Source organism: Calliopsis andreniformis, chromosome 2 (genome assembly GCF_051401765.1).
Source record: "Calliopsis andreniformis isolate RMS-2024a chromosome 2, iyCalAndr_principal, whole genome shotgun sequence".
Taxonomy (NCBI): domain Eukaryota; kingdom Metazoa; phylum Arthropoda; class Insecta; order Hymenoptera; family Andrenidae; genus Calliopsis; species Calliopsis andreniformis.
This window is the reverse complement of record NC_135063.1, coordinates 12,308,557-12,328,679: the sequence shown is the minus strand read 5'-3', so window position 1 is coordinate 12,328,679 and position 20,123 is coordinate 12,308,557. Positions and strand designations below refer to the sequence as shown.

The following is a 20,123-nucleotide window of genomic DNA, read 5'->3' as shown; positions in this document are numbered from 1 at the left end:
CAGATATTTCGATAGCTTTTATGTCGATCGAATCTCCCATTGCCAAATTATCTGAGACCATTGAGGGGATCGACGATTTTCTGTGCTGGGCAATCGGGTTGGTCGATTCTGGAAACCTTCGAGAAACTGACGCCTAAACTAACGATAAATCTCTGGCGAAATTAACCCTTGGTATATCAAGTGGAGTCACTTTGAATTTCGAAACCCATCACACTTCAAAATGTTCAATTTTTAAACCCTTCAAATCTTCAAATATTTAATTTACAAATTTTCAGTCATTTTATAAGTATACATTTAACTCACAAATTTTTCAAGTCTTTTTATATATATACTTCTCTCAATTTTCTGTATTCTAATTCCTGTAAATCTCTATTTAAACTCAAAGTGACTGGTACCTTGGTACAATAAGAGTTAAACAAGGCCTAACAAATTCGATAAGGGAACAGGTGTCTGTTTGTCGAGGGATGTCCCGCCAAAACGTCTTAAACATTAATACAATCTAAATGTGATAATATATTTGCTATTGAATTACGACGTAATTACTACATTATAATTATTAAATATAAAATGGAAGGAGGAACGCGCGCGAATCGTGTGGGAATGATGCGAGCGATTTTAAGTCCGTCTGATAGAGAGGAGTCTAGTTGGCGATAATTGCGGCGAGGTGATCGACGGGAACCCCCCATCGGTTTCCTTTTTGCGCCCGATTTGAATCGAGCCCTCGGTTCCAAGTGCTTCAGTGACCATCGATCGGCTTTTTGACTAGTACAAAGTACTCTGATAACTTATTTTTCGATTATCGTAAAACGAGAAGAAACCGATCAACAGAGGATGAAAGTGGTGCACGGTGCTCTTCGTGATCCAGACGGACAATTTGGAGATTATAGAAACACCTTGTACGATCACCTTGCCCGCGTCTGCGTTCGATAGCACGCATGGCAAATCTAAGTCCGGATTTACGATTTGCTTCAACACGTATATAAGTATAAATTTAAAACGAAAAAAAAAAAAAGAAGACTCTTGCGCTCTACGCATATTATATATATATTATATATATAAATGTACATGTATGTGTGTGGGTGTGCCTAAAGATTTTCTCTTCAGACTCTTCTCACTCTATACTTACAGTATTTTTCGGCCTTCGCTCTTTGCCGCGTGGTCCAACTGTGGGCGATCGAAGGGGAAACGTGGAGGGAGCGGGTCGCTTCGATTTATTCTTAACTGACCAATTAACTGTAAGCGTTTTATACGTATGCTGAATTTTATTGGAATAGGTTTGCTATATTTCTTCATTTACTCATTTATTTTTGATCCTTGAGTAGTGGTGTAATTAGTCTCTACAGTGAGTAGTTATAGTTTAATGGAACACAGTTTAATATATTTTGAAATAGAAGGGCGTTTGAGGTCTCAAGAAAAACAGCCCCTGTCGGATTTTATGATTTTTTGGTAAGGAATAAGAAAAATATAAATTTTAAATTGGAACACATTTTGGAGCTTAAATAAGAACATATTCTACAACACAATAGAATCTACGCCATTAAAAACACATTATTCTCTTAAAAAAGACATTAGAATTAAAAATACTATAGTATTTTTTGCTGTCCTAAGAAAAAGTTAATTTAAAAAGTCGTTCTTATTACGAGCAATATTTTTCAAAGTATCCCCTATGCGGTAAGACCTAAGTAAATAATTCAAAAAATTCTAAACTCATTTTATGAGGAAAATTTTATTTCTGGCGATTAACTAATTTTTTTAATCATTTTCTATCTTCACCTATCTCTTCTTCACCCTTTACAAACGTATAATTCCTACAATTGCAATGTTTCCACATAAGTAAAGAAATATTAAAATCGTGCTTTCTGTTGATTCTGAATATCCAGATTGTCTTTGTATTTCGATCCATATGGCAAAGCTAATCTTACCATCTAGAGGATGCTTACTAAAAAAAGTACAGTGTCAGTTAAGGATGAATCACGTTGTTTAACAATTGTCTCTCTGTGTTCCGGTTGTACCTACGATATTATATATTATATATATTCCATCGATCGTTCCTCTTGAATAGATGCAGTCGCGATGCAAGGACGCGCGTGCACGGTGCATCCACGATATTTGCGATGTTTGCAATATTTGCAATATTTGCAGGCAGCCTCAAGCGATCTCGTCGACGATGGTATACGAAAGTAACTACGATATTTCCAATTTCCTCGGTGATTCTGAGAATCGTATGGCGAATGGATTGGAGGAACGAATTAGAGCTCGTACGATTAAATATTTTTTTACATGGTTTCGCGGCCTAAAAGGACAGCGAAACGAGTAGAATTTTATCAAACGTTTTTTCCCCATTTTAACCCGCGAATTAACGTTACGACGAATAAGGATTTTAAAGTGATGCCTTCGAGACGCTTGCTGTCAAACAACCCCTCCTGTGCATCGAGGATAATTATGTAAATCGAGGGAAGACTTCCAGGGAAGACTTCCGCGACTCGTCGAGGAGCGCCGCGACGCTCATTCTTAAGACCGTCCCAAAGTCGACTGTTCTATCGTATTGTAGATTATTAACATTGAATAATGCGCTCGATGGATGCTCCTCTTGACGATTGCACGATGGACCAAGGATGTCACTGGTAATTTATAATTAATTGGGTTTTTTTAAAGCTTTCTTTAAGATATGAATCTACTCAGTGTTTCTACAATCCACAAGAGAAATTATGCATTTATGGAAATTTTAATCCTGCTACATACTTCTTGAAAACTTCGTACGATATTTTAACCACCAGCATTTTATTATGAATTCCATTAATGAGCTTTAAGTATAATATCAAGGAATTAGAATCACAAGTATTAAAAACAATTTCAGTTAGATTCCATTTTTCTAATCGAGCTAGTAAAAATATGAAATTGCATAAGAACCCTCAGTCTACCGATAACAGACCAGAAAGAAAGTAAAATAAATTTCTCAGTATCGAATGTTCCCATACTCAGTCCCAAACAAAAACGAAGTTATCGAGGGCATCATTGGCGCATCGTGCACGCGACAGGAACGTCATTGAAACCGATGCACGTGCACGTATACGGAATCGTCGAATCTCGTGCACGCGCGCCTCGCGAGCACGCCTTCTGACGTACGTGTAACGATCAACCTTAAGTGACATAATTAACAACAAAGTAAACGAAAATAAAACTTGTCGTCGCCATTGTGATTTAAGGAAGTAGAGATTCGTCCGTGGGCTGGTCGCTCGACAATGCAGATGCTTTGAACCGGCGAACCCAGTGGCCTCTTTCGTTCTTATAATTCGCGATAAAGTGGCCAATTGATAGCAGGCTGGTCGCAACGATTGCTGTTCGCCTCGAGAACGATTCCCTCAGAGAACTTCCATTTTTCTTTCGACGTCACCCTCGAGCTGTGACTTGTTCTCGGTTCAGAGGAACACGGGGTCGTCGGATATGCATCTGCATCGAGCACACTCTGAGGACAACGTTTACCTGTTTGTATCGCCAACAGTCACTATTTGACTTTGGCGCGATAAAGTCTTAATAAAGGTTTCATTAAAATATTCAGTTTCTTCTTGGTCTCTGTACGCAAAGGGAAGGGAAGTGGCTCAGTAGCTGTGTGATTGAGACATTAAGCGTCTCAGTAAGTGAACAAATTAAACTTGTAGGTATGTACTGACACTTGCATTATGGTATTTCAGTAATTGAGGGTACTATTTTATGACAGTATTTTTGTTTTTAATTAGTTACATTAGGTTTAAAGCTTAAAATTAAGTAAAAGTGGAGTTTGTGTTCAGGTACTGTGACTCTGGTTTTATCTGGGACAATATTACGAATTCTGAAATCGTTAACCTAATTCCCTACTAAATAAATATCGATGTGGCAATTTAAGATATAAATTGTAAATACAGAAACGAAATGATTCAAGAATAACTTTCGCTCATCTAAAGCAAGATTAAAAAGGGCACTTCAAACGCTGGAATTAAATGATAGGCATTGAAGAAGCATCTCTGTAATTATCATTCAATAATATTCTTCAAGAGTAATGAATAATATATTACCATAATTCGAAGAATAAGGACATTCAGTCAAGCAAGTTAATATTCCAAGAATTTTTCTCAATATTGATCACATATATCGTTTCTGGGAATAAACATAACGCCAGTGAATGAGTGGTGATCAAAACAGTGAATGTCATTGATTACGAAGCAATCAACGCAATTAATTAATGAACTGAGGAGAACCAAGAGATGGCATTTGAAACGAGACCCGTTTCTATCTATAGTACGCACATAGTCGTATCCAATTGTTGTACGACTGATAAAAATTATTGGCTCGCTACCATGGCTGACAATTGCGTGAGTCATTCGTGGCCCAGATGATCAGTCAAGTTTAGACTCTTGATGCCTGTAGTTGTCAGGGATTCGAGTAGAAGACGGAGAAAAGAAAACGATGGGTCACAAACAATACTATCATTCTTGCGTGAGAAATGTTTCTTTGAAAAATCATAGGGTGCTAGCTTTAGCATTTATGTTCTGTTAGAAAGGATTTGTAAAATTGTGTCTATAATCTTATATCTATGGTACGAGTGTATAAATTAGAAATGTTATTGAAATTCATCAGTGAATGCGATGTTTTAATTTAGGTACTGTAAATCTAAACAGTAATAAAGAGAAAATTGTATTGGGAGTCAGGATGAGGCAGCAGGGTACATACAAAATAGGGGACAGAGAAGAGAGGGGCAGGGTATGTAGAAAATAGGGAAAGCAAGAGAAATAAACTTAAAATTCAAAAAAAAATTACCAGTAGTGCAAGATGAGCACTGGTCAAGCTGCCCCTTGGTCAAGATGACCACTGGTCAAGCTGCCCCTTGGTCCAAGGGGTCCAAGGGGTCCAAGGGGTCCAAGGGGGTCCAAGGGGTCCAAGGGGTCCAAGGGGTCCAAGGGGTCCAAGGGGTCCAAGGGGTCCAAGGGGTTCCCAAAAGAATCCACACCCCCCAGAGAACCCGAGGCGAATGAGACACTCATGCTCCTGCAGGAGTATTTATACTCTCTCTCGAAGATGGGGAACCAATCAAAAATGTCCTTCAGGTGATTGTAATTTCGAAATTGATCGAACGAAGAATAGCTTGCGGAAAAGTTGATATTTCCCACAAAATTACAATGACATAACTCAGAGCTCACAATTTTTCAAAAAATAAACCAATAACTCTTCCCACGCAAGGTACACAGTTTCATACCAATAATTCAAAAACGCATATTTTTATAGTTATGTCATTACCGCAGCAAATGTACGATACGTGCAATTATTGATACTATACACAACGCATCACTGTCCCATTGTACACACCCACAGAACGCGCGGATCAGAATATACTCTAAAAGTGGGGATACAGAGGACAGGACAGTAAGAGTGAGAGAAGGGACGCACAGTATGTACCGCGTCTCGAATGAGCTTCAGTAAGCCTACAAGCGAAGCGTCAGTGCGAGCGCGTGAGCTGTGCCGTTGAAATCTGTATCATTCACGTTCCCTTTATCTTATCACGCTCGAGGCTGTGGCGTGAACAATCCCAGAAACCACTGTTCCTACGCTCCATCTGTGTCTTGTGCCATCGCTGCTAGTCGCAAACGAAGGAACGCCAAAGATGTCAAAAGAATGCGAGGAGAAAGGAGAGAAGCTCGATCGTGATCCGTGAATTCTGTGAGTGTGTGTGTGCTGCCACGTTGTGTGCGATCGCTGTGCCTGTGTTCTCGCCTCTATTTCGTGTCAGTGTGCGTGGACACGCCAGTGTATCTTTCCTGAAGGTAAAAAAGAGAGGATAGCGGAGGGAGATGATGACAGTGGCGACGTTCATCGGCCAGGTGGGTCTCTGACCCCGCTGGACAATAAAGAAGCCCGAGTTTAAATAGAATCGTGCATGGGATTACTCTGCGTTCTTCGTCGAGGAAAAAGGCGAACCGTTGTGAATCGTTTCGCGTCTTCTCGAGAGCGTTTCAAGGTGAGTGTCCGTTATTCGCTGCTTCTTTAAACTGTTGCTTTCCCGCTATACTCGAGGATCAATAAGTAGCTCTGGAAACTGGTCGAATCTGGTATGAGTCGAGTGGACCCTGTTGGCCTGGTCAGAGGAGGACTTGGTTATTATTTTTTTTTTAGTCTAAATTGCCTGTAGCTTAGCTTCTGATAGCTTACATGTAATAACTCAGGTCTGTAAAAATGTATATTCGTCCCTGGGCCTGATGAATGCTCAGAACTTAAGATCAGTAATGCTGCGTGTTTGATAATGGATTTAGAATTCTGTGAGTTGGGTTGGTGCTCTGTGTGCTGCTCTGAAATATTGCGTGAACGTTAAAATAAACAATTTCGTTTATCTGTGAAGAATCTAGATCTGGATAGCACTTTTGGGATCATTCATTTCTGGATGACCAGCCTTCTGCTAACATCCTCTTAGTCATTAGGTATCATTTTGATAAGCACTTCTCTTTTAGAGCAGTGCAAAACATTTTAGATACGTATGTACATACAGTTTTCACTTGAAAGAAGCTAATTTGTGCAGAAATTACTTGTCTATTTAAGATTTGAGACCTAACTACCTAAGAGAATACTCTAAAAGCAGCACATTTTATTTAGCAGTTTCCATAGTTTTGAATGCTCGTCTTGTGCTCCAATTTCTTGCACTCAGTTTTCAGTTAATTTCTATTTTTCAATGAGTTTTAACGTCGAAACCGTACAGCTGTTCGAGAACCTAGAAGCTAGACAACTCAAAAATTCAGCGAGCTAGAAATCAGATTTTATTTTTGGGATGATTTAAGTTTTATAAATACGTGGGTATTTTTAAAGGAAGGAATATTATTAAATGAGATCGTGCATCGTCGTTTTCTTTCAATGTCATGAATTATATAGAGATATGTTACGCGACTTAGGAAGATGCGCGTGTACGAACGCAGAAGCCCATTGACGTTTTGGCAAATATTTGTCTCCACAATGAATGGTTGCCAAGTGTGCCAGTTGGTTGATAAGGGTAATTGGAGCGCCTTTATTGTTGACTGCTCGAGTTGCCCATATTTTTGTTCGTGTTATTCGAGTTGCACAAAGGACTCCAACGATGTCGATTATCTCGCGGTGCATCATTCTTATGGTATTTTAGAGAACGAAAAATTAATCGCGGTCACGTAGCACCATTACTCATTTGATTCTGTTTTCAATTTTCCCCGTTTTAATTACTCAAGCTTTTTTAACCTTCTTTGAGATCACTAGAAGACAGATTTTAATCAATTTCTTACGTAACTTAACCTCAATAATCTGATAACATCGATAGAATAATAATGAGAATTTCTCCGCGGGAAAGTAGAACGTTGGGCAAAATAGAAAAATTAACGTTTTCTGAACGTAACTGTGTTACAGTATGTCAAATGAAGATTTAGGGAAAGAGATAAAATTGTAGGTTTTTTAGATCTTAGTTTTTCTTTCAGCGGGTTCATTTGAAATTTATTTTTCGAAAAATGTCTATTAACCTTAAAAAAATGATTACATATTAAAAAATAGGGGGCGCCATATTTTTTACAGAATATACAGAATGAATAAAAATGAACCAAACGTTCCAAAACGTCGAACTTCAATTACATCACCCTATCATTTTTGAGAAAAAATATCCTGAAAATAGAATTAAATTTTCTTTTTAATAAAAGTAATATTTTTCATTCATTTTTTGTCAAACTGAGATACACAAAGCTTTTTCAATTTAAAATGTTCAATCCATTTCTGTCGAGTTTCTATACGTCTGGAAACATTTTCCAGGGTGTTTGAAAAGTATTTTAGAAAAACTTTAAGGTTAGGGAAAAATGAAGGACAAACGTTTTCCTCCAATATTGATGCAATGTTATTTCAACTTTTTTTCTACTATCTTCTTATTATACAACAGTTAGTATTTTAGACAGAAATATCTTCATATTATCAGTGCTTTAAAAAAACATCTTCATCTTATCCTGTTTATGTAACATTATTATACAAAAAATGGTTATGCGAATACTTTTTGGACACTATAAGCTCGATAACGTCGTAGAAGGAAATCCTGTGCGATCAGAGGATAACGACGGAATACTTATCATTTGCAGCGGAGCTATCAGTTAATTTTAGAAACTCTAATGGATCTGCTGACGCTACTTAACCATGATTCACGTTCCGTTCTCGGCTGAACGTGGATGGAACAACAAACGACTTCGCCTTTGTTCAACAATGAGGAACATGGGAAACTGGGTCCAGGCTAGTTAGAATCGGGACCGAGCAACTATGGAAACGTCGATCTCGCGATGTACATGACTGGTTAGTGCGAAACCGGAAACCTGGCGTTGGGCGTCGGATTTCCGAACGGTGATTCATTGTCACTAGAAAAATGTCACTATCAATTAGAGTTTTTTTACATGCCAAGTATTATGATCACGTGATTCGATGATGAATTGACGTGTCACTTTACATATTTTTTCCTTTTAGAGCCAAAAAACTTTTGAACAGATGGAAAAATAATTAACTGTGTACCAAATATGTACTAATGTTAGATATTGTTCATTATTATTTTATTCTATGTCATGTTTCCCGTTCATGGAGTGTTTAGATAACAGTTACGAGATAAACTTACTAATTGCTCTGAATGTGAAGCATATGTGCTGGTCGTAAGCCTGCGCGCTTGATTTCCTAACCTAACCTAAATTTGTACAGCTAATTGCTTTCATTTAGTAGGGGAGTTTAGCTATACAGCACTAATGTTCGTAATTGGTAGTCGTTTGAATCAGTTTTTAACCTGGAGGATGTTACTAATTTTGATTTAAAGAATAGTAACCTCAATGTTGTCTGTTGAATAGCGATTGCGACATTGGCGCGCAATTTCCTTTCAAATTATTTTCTAAACGATGCATATCTGCTTCCATGTTGGGTTACAGACACTCTCAGATTTGTCATTAGTTAGAGAAGCTAGCGACATTATGAATGTATAATATTCACGAATTAGTTATAGAATTTTTTGAAGTAACTGTAGGAAAATCACGATACTTAGAAACAGAGCAGGCTTAAGTTTTTATGTGGAATAAGAATAGAAAAGTCAAGGATTCTGTATTTCAGGCATATTGATAAAAATAAGATGAAAACTTCAATCGATAAAATCTCGTAAATAAAAATATATGGGACTTAGGTAATTTTGGTTATGCACTCACAGATATTATTGAAATAATCATTGTTCAAATATTGTATTTGGGAAACGCTTAAATCTTTCAAGACGTAGAGTTATCTAAAGAAATGATCAGGAAGAGCGATCGAAATTATGATAGAATTTAATTCGACTCAGTAATCACGTGACTCGGATACGGTGATTCAACTGTACAGAAGTACTTCGCGCTGAGCTGTCTTTATTACTCAAGTAACTGTCGTAATGTACGGATCACACACTTCTTCGGTTCCCTGTTCGACGATTCACCGAGATAACCAACATGAGGAGCTGTTTTTTAATCTTACGACGTATGATCAATCGATACATATACAATTACTGCTACTTACAACGCAACAAGTGTCTAACGATCTGTCTTGAAGCTTGAGTAACTATTGGTACTATCATCACGCCCAGTTTTTTCGCTAATATCTTTTATTTATGACTCACCACTAATTTGTATGGTTCGAATGTATATATTTTGTTTCTGTTTTTACGAATTGAGGATCTGATAATAAAAACAGCTCTTGCTAAATTTTATAATCTTTAGGATCTTGTATTTTTTTTTGTTCTCCTCGAAAGAGACAAAAATTAATAAGGGTCGTTTTTGTTATGAGCTCTTTAATTGGATTTTGCTTCGATCACAGTTTCGTTATTTTTTATTTTCGTCTTATTTTGATGCCTAGTTATCCCTTAAAATTTCTCTCGCCTGTGGCTGAATATCCTCTACTTCTAGAGCAGTGAAAAAATATCCATTTATGTGTTTCGAAGCCAATATGGAAATAGATACCAGCAGGTTGCACGTGTACGTTTGCAAAAGCAGGAACAAGATCTGTTTGCTCAATAAGTTTAGCATACTTTCACTTGTTTTGCAATATCGTTCAGATTTTCTTATAGTTTTCGTCGCTGAAAATTGCTTACGAATTGTCAAATTGAATTTACATAAATTGCATATGTTTGCTTCTGTATAATTTGAAGTCGTTAACTAATTCCTGGGTTTGGCAAAAAACAATGTTGTTCTTAGAGCGTTTTAAACGATACGTAATTTAATAAAAAAGAAATATGATCCTTCTAATTCAAATCAATTTAGGTATTGATTAAATGTAAGTGCTTGTTAAGAATGAATAACAGAGAATTAAAGAACGGTCAAATTGAAACACGTCGTTGCCTTTCTGGTCACTCTTGCTGCAAGAATGCGATACCATGAACTCATTTTCGGTTGTAAATTGATGACTAATAATTTGTTAATTAAAATCGTTGAATTGGTATCGAAAAAGCTGACCGTGCATCGTGTATCAAGCACGATCATATGATCCAAATTACTGTTCGTAGTTTGAGAAATATTTTACTGGCATATAAGCAAATTCTATTTGTCTTAAAAATTCAACTGTCTTTATCCCTAAAAAAGAACTGTTCCTCTCAAAAAATAAATACAACAAAATTCAAGTAGAACAATCATCCAAAGTCTCCAGATCCAGCATGCAAATCCTGAAAATATAGAGGTCCCTAACTATCAAACAGACTTTACAGAACAAAGGTCCAAAGCTTGTATTATTAATATCTCAAAAATAAGTAGAAATACCTGAGCTATGTCGCTCAGTCCCACAACCACAGATTTGAAGAACCCCAATGTGATTCAGGGAACCAAAGTATGCAGCGCGTCTTCTGTGTACCTGGCTCATTCGGTTAAAAGAGACAGTGGCCTTGGAAAGATTCCCATTCGAGATGGAGGTGAAGCCGATTCCAAAGCCCAGATCGATGGTCCCGGAGCGTCCAGTGCCAGCGCCGAGGAGGCCACCGCCGACGCTTCCGGTTGCTCCTCGCCTAAGCAGCCAAAGCGAGTCGAGCCAGTCAGAGAAGAGTGACGACACGAGGTCGATACCAGAGACACGTTCGTCCTCGAACAACGAATTCTTCCGTACCCTGAGCACCAGTTCCCGCCAGCTGAAGGACGAGATTTCGGAGAAGGTGACGACGAAGGGTCGCGCTGTGATCTCCAGCACGAGGAACGCGAGCATTCGGTTGGAGAAGTCGGTGAAGAACCTCCTGACCCGACGACTTACCACGCTGAACCAGGACGAGCTTCTCAGGAGCGGTTCCACTGGCAGCAAGATGACGGACCCTATAGAGGACGAGAGATGCGTGTCGATGCCTGCTGACGACATCTTCAGCCGCATCTCCTTCTGTAGTCCGCTGAACAATAATCTCAGAAGCGTCAGGAATGAGGAGGACCTTTCCGGGATGCGACAGAGCCCGCCGCCTCCGGTCTATCCACCTCCCCCGCTTCCTGACGAGTCTATCTACGACGAGCTGCAGTCTGTGACCTCGGGCAGCAACCGATACGACACCATCAGCTCGATCGTCTCCGATAAGGACTCCGTCTTCTCTGATAAAGTCGAGAGGGACTTCCCTGAGGCCTCTGACTTGCTCAATTTTGCGCTGAACCAGGTAGGGGCGATGATTAAGCGTTTGTGTGGGGTTCAGGTTGCGTGGGTTTTGGTTAAATGGTTCATCTCGCGAAAATTGGTTCGTTCCTTCATCTCTTCATCTCTTCACTTCTTCACCTCTCTCACTTCTTCATCTCTTCATTTCTTCATTTCTTCACTTCTCATCTCTTCATCTATTCACTTCTTCATCTCTTCACTTCTTCGTCTCTTCACTTCTTCATCTCTCATCTCTTCACTTCTTCATCTCTTCATCTCTTCACTTCTTCACTTCTTCATCTCTTCACTTCTTCACTTCTTCATCTCTTCACTTCTTCACTTCTTCATATCTTCACTTCTTCACTTCTTCATCTCTTCACTTCTTCACTTCTTCATCTCTTCACTTCTTCACTTCTTCATCTCTTCACTTCTTCACTTCTTCATCTCTTCACTTCTTCACTTCTTCATCTCTTCACTTCTTCACTTCTTCATCTCTTCACTTCTTCACTTCTTCATCTCTTCATCTCTTCATTTTTATCCTTCTAGTATTTCTTCATTTTTGATCTCTACAGTACTTTTTCAGTTCCTTAGTGTTTGTTTTCCCAAGAAAAAAAAACTACTTTCGAGGTCCTTTATTGCACTTCTATTCATCACTATTTATAAATATAGACCAATTTTATTTTATCAAAGATTCTCCCATTTTTTGTTATCAGGCTAGCGATTCCGATCAGAGCTTAAACCTCTCAGACATTAACATTAACGCTGCTCTGTCACAAGATAAGACTAACAGCAGACGACTATCTAGATCCGCGTCCTGGACCTTCTATGACACTGCACCGCCCAATAAACCCGATGAAGTCGACGAACTAGACAGGATATCCAGCACCGAGGAGGACATACTATATCTAGACGAGCCTCTTTTAAATAGAACGTCGTCAACGTCTAACGAGAGTCAAGCCTCCATTCAGAATTCTCTGTACGAGAATTTATCGCCTCAGAAGGCGCCCCCGCAGGAGACACAGGAATCATCCACCTCGACAGACAACAGACAACAGAGCAGCAGGTCACTGCTGGTCGAGTTCGACCCGTTTGCTAAGACATCCGACGAGTATGTGTACAGTAACTATGAAAACAATGACATGATGCTGCTAGAAGCGTTTCTGGCTATCAATGACTCGCCCGGCAGCTCTGGGAGCGTCCTCGATTTCCAAGAAGCTGTCGATAATGAGGAAGAACAGGAAGACGTGGACGAGGAAGATATATTGCAACCGCAAATTTCTACAGTGCCGCCTGAACCGCCGAAAAGGTACGATTCCCTACCGAAAAATGAATACGATGAGGTAGCAGAGGCCACCTCTCAGCCTGATAAAGCTGCGATAAAGAAAAATCCGGCGTTGTTACCGAAGCTTGCGCATTTAGTCACGCGAAAGCAGCCTGCAGTGCCTCCCAGAAAATCGTCCACGAAACTTAACTCCAATACCTTGTCCACTGCTCCAGGCGCTGTGACTGCGACCACCGACGAGACAATTAGTTCCACAGGTATTGCTCTATTGATCTCTGTTCTAGTTTGTAATTGATAGTGTTTTGATTTGTGATGTTGCTTATAAGCAATGTTGCTTTATTTTTTTTAATCTAAATATTTCTTCTTTTTTCTTTTTTTCTTTTTTCTGCATAATTATTATCCTAAGATTTTTCAGATTTCATATATTTCTCTGATAGTTACTATCTTTCCTCAAATTTCAGCCACGACAACAGTCACCACAGCGCCAAGCAATCCCCAAGGGAGCCCAACGAATACAGCAAGTGGTAAGGTTGTTGAAGAGCATCCACTCGTCGGTGTAATACAGAAACTGAAGAAATTGAGGTACGAGTCTTCAGGACATGGCATCAAGCCGAACATGATCACTTTCGTGAAGAGTGGCAATAAATTATTATTGAAGAATCCCAGTCACTACGGAAGTACGGCAGCATCTGAATCAACGAAGCTAGAGAGGCCAGAGGTGAACGTTCCTCATCCTACTGTGACGCACAGAGGAATTGTTTATATTACTAGTGATAAGTTCGAAAGGACGTGCTCGCCAGGACATCTTGTACAGAGGGGGGCGGTACTGGCTGACCAGAAACTCACGTTTTACACCAATAGGAACATGTCTACTGTAAAGACGGTCATTCAACTCAATAAAGTGTACAGCATTCATCTTATGCAATATGAAGAGTGAGTACGATTTTTCCTACCATAGAAGAGCGTATCTTAAGATGATATAAAGTTGGATTCATAGTGTATGAGCTTTTGGAATGTTTGTTAGAGAGTATTTTTTTTCTAAGAACAGAAAAAAAGAGTGTTTTTTTATATATAAAAAAAAGAACATAAATGGTAATGAAATTAAAGAGGGAAAGGAAGTGTGATTTGCATACAATGGAAGTAATAGAGGATAACAACAGTGATTTTAAATTTTCAGGATAGTGGATGGCGAAACAGTACATGGCATAACACTTAGCGTGGAAGGAAGAGCATTCGTGCTCTCGTTCTTCGTAAAGGGTATCGTTGAACGAAGGTGTTGGGTTCAGAAGCTAGCACAAGCCATTTTCCCAGTCTTTCCCACGAAATATACAATGGATATGACTAGAGCGAGTTGGGCTTATTTAAAGGTAAGCAAAGTCTTTAACATTACACTCAAATATAACAATTCTAATTTTTGTTAATCTAACGACTGAAATTTTTTTTGAATCCACAAGCTTAGGAATACCTATCTTATTAGTAATTAAAAGTAAGTACGCATACTAATGTTAGATTTTTTTTATACAGTATAAAATATTCTATTATTTATTCCATAAATAATTTTTACGAAATATAGAGTTAATTAGTGTGCATTCTGAAAGCTTCATTTGTTTTAACTGTTTTTCTCGTTCCTGAAATTAGTTAATTTCTTAAAACAATCCGGAAATTCTTATTACTGATCACGCTACATTTCCTGTGAATAACTTTTCGTGTGATTAAGCGTTAGAATAAAAAACGTGTTGCGTTACACCAATTAATATTGGCCGATGCGTGTTCTAGGAAGGCGTAACAGGTGCGTGGTTTCCAGCTTGGCTACTCCTGCGCCAACAAACATTAATTTACAAAAAAGCTCTGGAGCATTCGCCCGCATTTGGAGAGCTCGATGTTCGAAAAGCACGTTGCATGGGTGAGCTTTCTTCATTAGAATTTTATAATAAGGAGATGTGTGTATGAATGAGTCATTATTATGTTTCAAAGATTCTATGTGAGTTCCATATTCCGTACGAGTCTACTGCATATAGCTCTTAATATGAATGACAATGCATGACCTTGTTAATGGTACACAATCGGGCACTATCGAGATTTACAACCAAAACAACCTTGCTCATGCACTCTGGTAAATAAAACAATCAGCCCTGTCTACGTAGTACGCAGAGGTCCAAATAATGAAAATTAAAGCTCAAAAATTATTTAACAACTTTCTTTAAAATAACACAATGGAATATTTCTATGGTATGTACCGAAGAAATAAACAATTTTATTTGCAATCATTACTTCTGAGGAAGTATCAATTGCCTCATGGTTGACTCAATTCTTTACTCAGCTAGCTAAGAAGAAATATTTTTTAGTTGTCTCAGCGTAACCGTATTTTTACGATTCCAAGTATTGGCAGCATTCCTTCTAAATGCTGTTAGCATTGTAAGTGCCTCCAGCACCCATTAGAGGGTGTCCAATTAAACTGATTACTCTGCATTTTAGTCATATAATAGACTCAATTCTCAAAGGAAAGCATTTATTTGTGCAAGGTTTTTAAGTAATAGAATATTTCATTGTTATAGTTATACGAAGGCTGGAAGGCCCAAAATCGTCTGTCATTCCAATGCTGGTCGTGGACACAGGCGGAGGCGGTGCATTGCACGTGGCTGGGCCAAAAGGCGGCGGAGTAGCTGCATGGAGGATGGCTCTTTATGTAGCAGCTACCGTCGGTGGTCCGGCTTTGGAACAGCAGCAACTCACGCAAGAGAACGTGCCTGTGATCCTCGACAAGTGTATCAATTTTATCTATGTCTACGGTGAGCATCGCGATAAATGGATAAAAATACACGTTCCTTTCCTTATTTCAGGTTATTGAAAAGTATTTCACCTTCAATGACAATTGAAGAGAAAAAATACTGTGACAGGTTTAATCTTTGTTCAATTTGTTACTGTTCTTTTTAACGAAACAGAACTCTAAAAAATCGTAAAATTTAGTAAAGCTTGTTTTCATTATGAGCTCTTCAATCATTCGTTCAAAGATAAAATTGCTTAAATAAACGACTGACTCTAAATTCAAAGCGTCCCTTGATTTACAAATATTAATATTTCATTGAAGGTATCATGACAGAAGGTATTTATCGTCGAAGTGGATCGAACAGTGCTGCAGCGAAACTCTTGGACATTCTTCGTAAAGATGCTTGGGGCACGCAAATAACAAAAGACAAGTATACGGAGCACGACGTCGCTACTGTTCTCAGAAGGTTTCTCCGAGACTTACCAGATCCATTGTTCCCTACCAGTATTCACGATCGGCTTTGTCTCAACACAGGTAAGAAACATTCGCTGTCCTTGACTCGCCGCGGTCGAACATAATCCATTATTTCCAATGCTACTGCAACAAATCTGTTCTAACTCTCTAGATTTATCACAAAAATTGAATTGCATGGTACTTGAAATAATAATTATTTAACGAAGCATCTACAATGAGTAATTAACTTGAATAATGCCAATTGAAAGTAGAATTTACCTAAGAGATTAAGGGAATTAATATTTCTGCTGATATTATCTTACAACACCTGCTCTAGTTCCTTCAGACCAAGGAACTCTTAAAAAATTGATACATGTCTTAGGTTGCAGTGTTAGAAAGTATTTCAGTACTGAAATTCTAATCCTTTTATGATAAGATTGGCTAAGAAGAAAAAAAAAACTCAAGACCAAGATTTGCCACGAGTTCCTCAAAAGAAACGGAAATATATTATTCAAACTGTTACACAAGGAAAAAGTATTCATTCGGTTTCTACGAGACAAATATGCGCAGTTCATGTCGCGAACAAAGAGGATGAGAGGTTTTCTCGAAGTGACGGCACGTGCAAATAAATCGCTGCTTGCCCCCGACTAGTCATTTGCATATTTAATTATAAAAGGAATGCCACGCTGACTGGCGTGAACACCCACGCGTACTTTCTCACATCGTGGCCCGTTCGATCGAGAATCACCTTGAATTTTCGACAGCATCAGTTATGGACTGAAATAATTGAAGTATCCTGTTTCCTGTCGCATCTCGGTTGCCTTCAAAAGGGGCGTTACATATTTAGTAGAGTGTAGACGATCGTTGAACTCGGCGATCTGAATTTACGCGGCGGATGTAGTCGTTTCTCATAATCAGTCTTCGCTCATGGCGAAACGTTGCGTGAGAATCGCACGGAGGTCATCGATGAATCACGATGGTTTTTCACTACTAGCAACAGTATCCCAGAAAAAACAACGGAGTACGCGAGCACTGCACTCGCGACTGGATAAACACAGCATGTTAGCATCGCCCCTCTCTAGCAATGATAGCGTGTTAGTATGATCACGCTAATGGTAGAATCGTTTGTGAGGTCGTTGTAACCGTGAAGAAAAATTCTACTGCGTACAAATTTTATAAATAATTAGTCGTTAATTAAATAAAGGAAGGGTACTAAAGCTGGCCCCTCAGTTTTAATTGCTCTTCGTGTATAATCTTCTCAATATTAAAAATAAAATTAATCTTTCAATATCAAAGGACTCTCATCAGTTTCCTGAAAATAACTAGGAAGTGTTTATAATATACAATTGTATTTATATTTTCAGAAAATGTTAATGAGAACGAGAAAGTGACGACATACAGGAAACTGTTGTCTACATTGAACCCAATACCAGCAGCGACAGTAAGGAAAATCCTTGCTCACCTTCACTGTCTAAGCCAACAGAGTTCCAGGAATCTGATGACTGTGAAGAACTTGTCGGCGATCTGGGGGCCAACGTTGATGCACGGCGGTGAGAACAGCGCTGAGGACTGGAACAGGGCGGAGACTAGAGTGGTTGGTGATTTGATTAAACTTTACCCGAAGCTTTATCAATTAACCGCCGCTGACCTAGAAAAAGAGGCGAAGATTTTGGAGGTTCTTGAGAAGTATCACATTTCGAACAATGGACCACGTGGAACGCCTTCAGGCGACCTCAAGATGTGGATATACATTTTCTCCAAGGAGGAAGAATGCGTGAATGTGACTGTGAGTATTAATTCTCTCTTAAATTTCAGATATTAAAAGCTCTAAATTACCTACTTAGAATTTAATTAATTGAAGGAGTAAATTTAGAGTCTATTTAAAAAATCAGCGTATTTGATTTCCTCTCTAGTTTTAATTCTTTAAAAAATGCAAGAGATTCAGTGAAAGAGATATAATTCTTCTCGCAGATCGGCCCACGAAAAACTGCGTACGATGTATGCAAAGAACTCGCGGAGAAAACCAATTTACCAGCTCATGAGCTCTACTTGGAGGAGTGTACGCTGTCTGGTGCATTAGAACGACCGTTACATTATACCGAACGTGTCCTCGAGACAGTGGCAAGGTGGGGGTACTGGGATCCCGAGGATAGGAAGGACAACGTCCTCATTCTTAAAAGGGACCAGCTATATAAAGATATAATACCTCTGGTAATTATCTTTTTTGTAAAATTAATTAGATACCTAGCTAGATTGATTTTACGGGAAAATTTGTTTCACACGAATGAATGCATGAGAATGTTTGCATGCTAGATGAGTTCAGGGTCGGGCAAGTCTGAAAATGTTTACCATACTGACTCTGACGAGATCTGATTGCGTGAGTCAGAAGGGAAAGATATGTGTATATATATATAGAAACTAAAGGCCTTGGAATAAAAAGATGTCAAAATAATAAGATAGAAATAAATCCGTCAGGAGAAATTGTTCTCTTCAGAACTATTTTTACAGTCTCATACAGTAAAATCAGGACAAAGTTTTGATAGCCTCGAAAATAAAACATATGTATGTATATGCGTATTTACTCGCCACAAAAACAGGATGTAGTTTAATTGAACTTGATCGTATTTACTGGTTTCAACTCGTTTTGATTAATATCAGACACGTCAAAGTCAGTAGAAAGAAATAAACACTTTTTCAATCTGTTTATGTTATGATACATCATACTATTTATGTTATGTTTTAGATGAAACCCCCGCTGTCACCATTTGGAGAACTTAAATTTGCCGACAGAAAGACGAAAAGCTTTAAAAACTACCTCTTCGAACTTAGTCAAGCAAAGCTTTGTTGTTACAAAGACAAAGTTTGCTCTAATAAAATACATGAGTGGAAAGTAGAAGATCTTATTTGGTATTTAGGCCATGAGCCAAAACGAAACCCACAGACAGGGTAAATATAATATTCTCTAATTTTTATTCAAGATTTCATGATAATGAAGAATCTTATTGGTATATTTTTTGTTATAGATGGTCTATTACATTTATAGAAAAAAATAAAAAACCAACGAGGTAATAGAGAATGCATACTTAAAAAATATATATTGATATCTGTTTGAATAATAGAAATGAAAATTATATTTTAGGTGTAAAGAAAGTCCATTTTTTGGAAACACATTAGCAGGAACAGTAAAGAATGACCAATACAAATGGTTAGCAGCTATGATCTTTGAGAAATATCAATTAAATCTCCAGCCTCCATCAATCAATTTAATGGATCTATGAATAAAATAACTGGTCTTTTAAGCTCCTATTGCTGCCTTAAAGATTCATTTGAATCAATGAATTTTGTATCATATATTCAGAATTTTTATAATTCATTGCCCATGCTTGCCTTACTATGAACATGATTTTAATATTTTGACAAAGCTGATGTAAGTGGTATGTATATAACAATAAACGATGGATTAAAAAAACTTTGTAAGAAAAATGAACATAACATTCAAACTTATTTTGATAAAAATCGAAAAACAAAAATTACAAATGTATTATACGCGTATATGAGAGTCTGCGCGATATTTGTACGTATTATATTTTATGCAAATACAGCGTGTAAAATAATAAAATAATTATAGGTGCAATTTTGAAATTTCTTATTTTTTAATAAATGTATTAAATTAATTTCAACTAGTTTATTTAACTCTACAATAATACTTTTTCGATTTTGAGTCTGTTCTATAGATGTTGCGTGCCTTTCTCTGTTTTTTATTTCCTTTTTTGTCTCAAGTCTTGTGACCTTTTTTCTCTAATTTTCATTTCTCATATTCTATTTTTTCCTATTTTTCCTCTTCGCCAGTAAACCGCTACATCACATTTGAAAACGACTGTAGTGTATGGATATCTCCTGACCCACGTCCCAAGACTTGGCATTATTGGATCCATGACCCAAGACCCACGAATCTCGTATCACTAGATCTGATCAATCGACTTCTGCTCATGCGTACTACTAACCTAGTTTCTT

At 38.0% G+C, this 20,123-nt stretch overlaps 1 protein-coding gene across 1 annotated transcript; it reads left to right on the top strand.

Annotated features, from left to right (window-relative positions):
• Window positions 1–8,170: 8,170 nt before the first annotated feature.
• Rhogap15b (RhoGAP_ARAP and RA_ARAPs domain-containing protein RhoGAP15B) lies at window positions 8,171–19,743 on the top strand. The gene is made up of 13 exons (XM_076392205.1): window positions 8,171–8,310; window positions 10,825–11,632; window positions 12,321–13,146; window positions 13,351–13,822; window positions 14,067–14,256; window positions 14,666–14,792; window positions 15,445–15,678; window positions 15,978–16,190; window positions 17,474–17,895; window positions 18,081–18,320; window positions 18,853–19,055; window positions 19,133–19,174; window positions 19,249–19,743. The coding sequence occupies exons 2-13, from the start codon at window positions 10,910–10,912 to the stop codon at window positions 19,385–19,387; spliced, it is 3,831 nt and encodes a 1,276-aa protein (XP_076248320.1). The 5' UTR covers window positions 8,171–8,310; window positions 10,825–10,909; the 3' UTR covers window positions 19,388–19,743.
• The last annotated feature ends 380 nt before the right edge of the window (window positions 19,744–20,123 follow it).

Bases quoted from the DNA above. Each gene is read 5' to 3' on its own strand.
- Rhogap15b (XM_076392205.1), top strand. From the start codon at position 10,910: ATGGAGGTGAAGCCGATTCCAAAGCCCAGATCGATGGTCCCGGAGCGT. The intron at 15,679-15,977 runs GTGAGCATCGCG...ATTTCATTGAAG, and splicing joins CAATTTTATCTATGTCTACG to GTATCATGACAGAAGGTATT. The intron at 19,175-19,248 runs GTAATAGAGAAT...ATTATATTTTAG, and splicing joins AAAAATAAAAAACCAACGAG to GTGTAAAGAAAGTCCATTTT.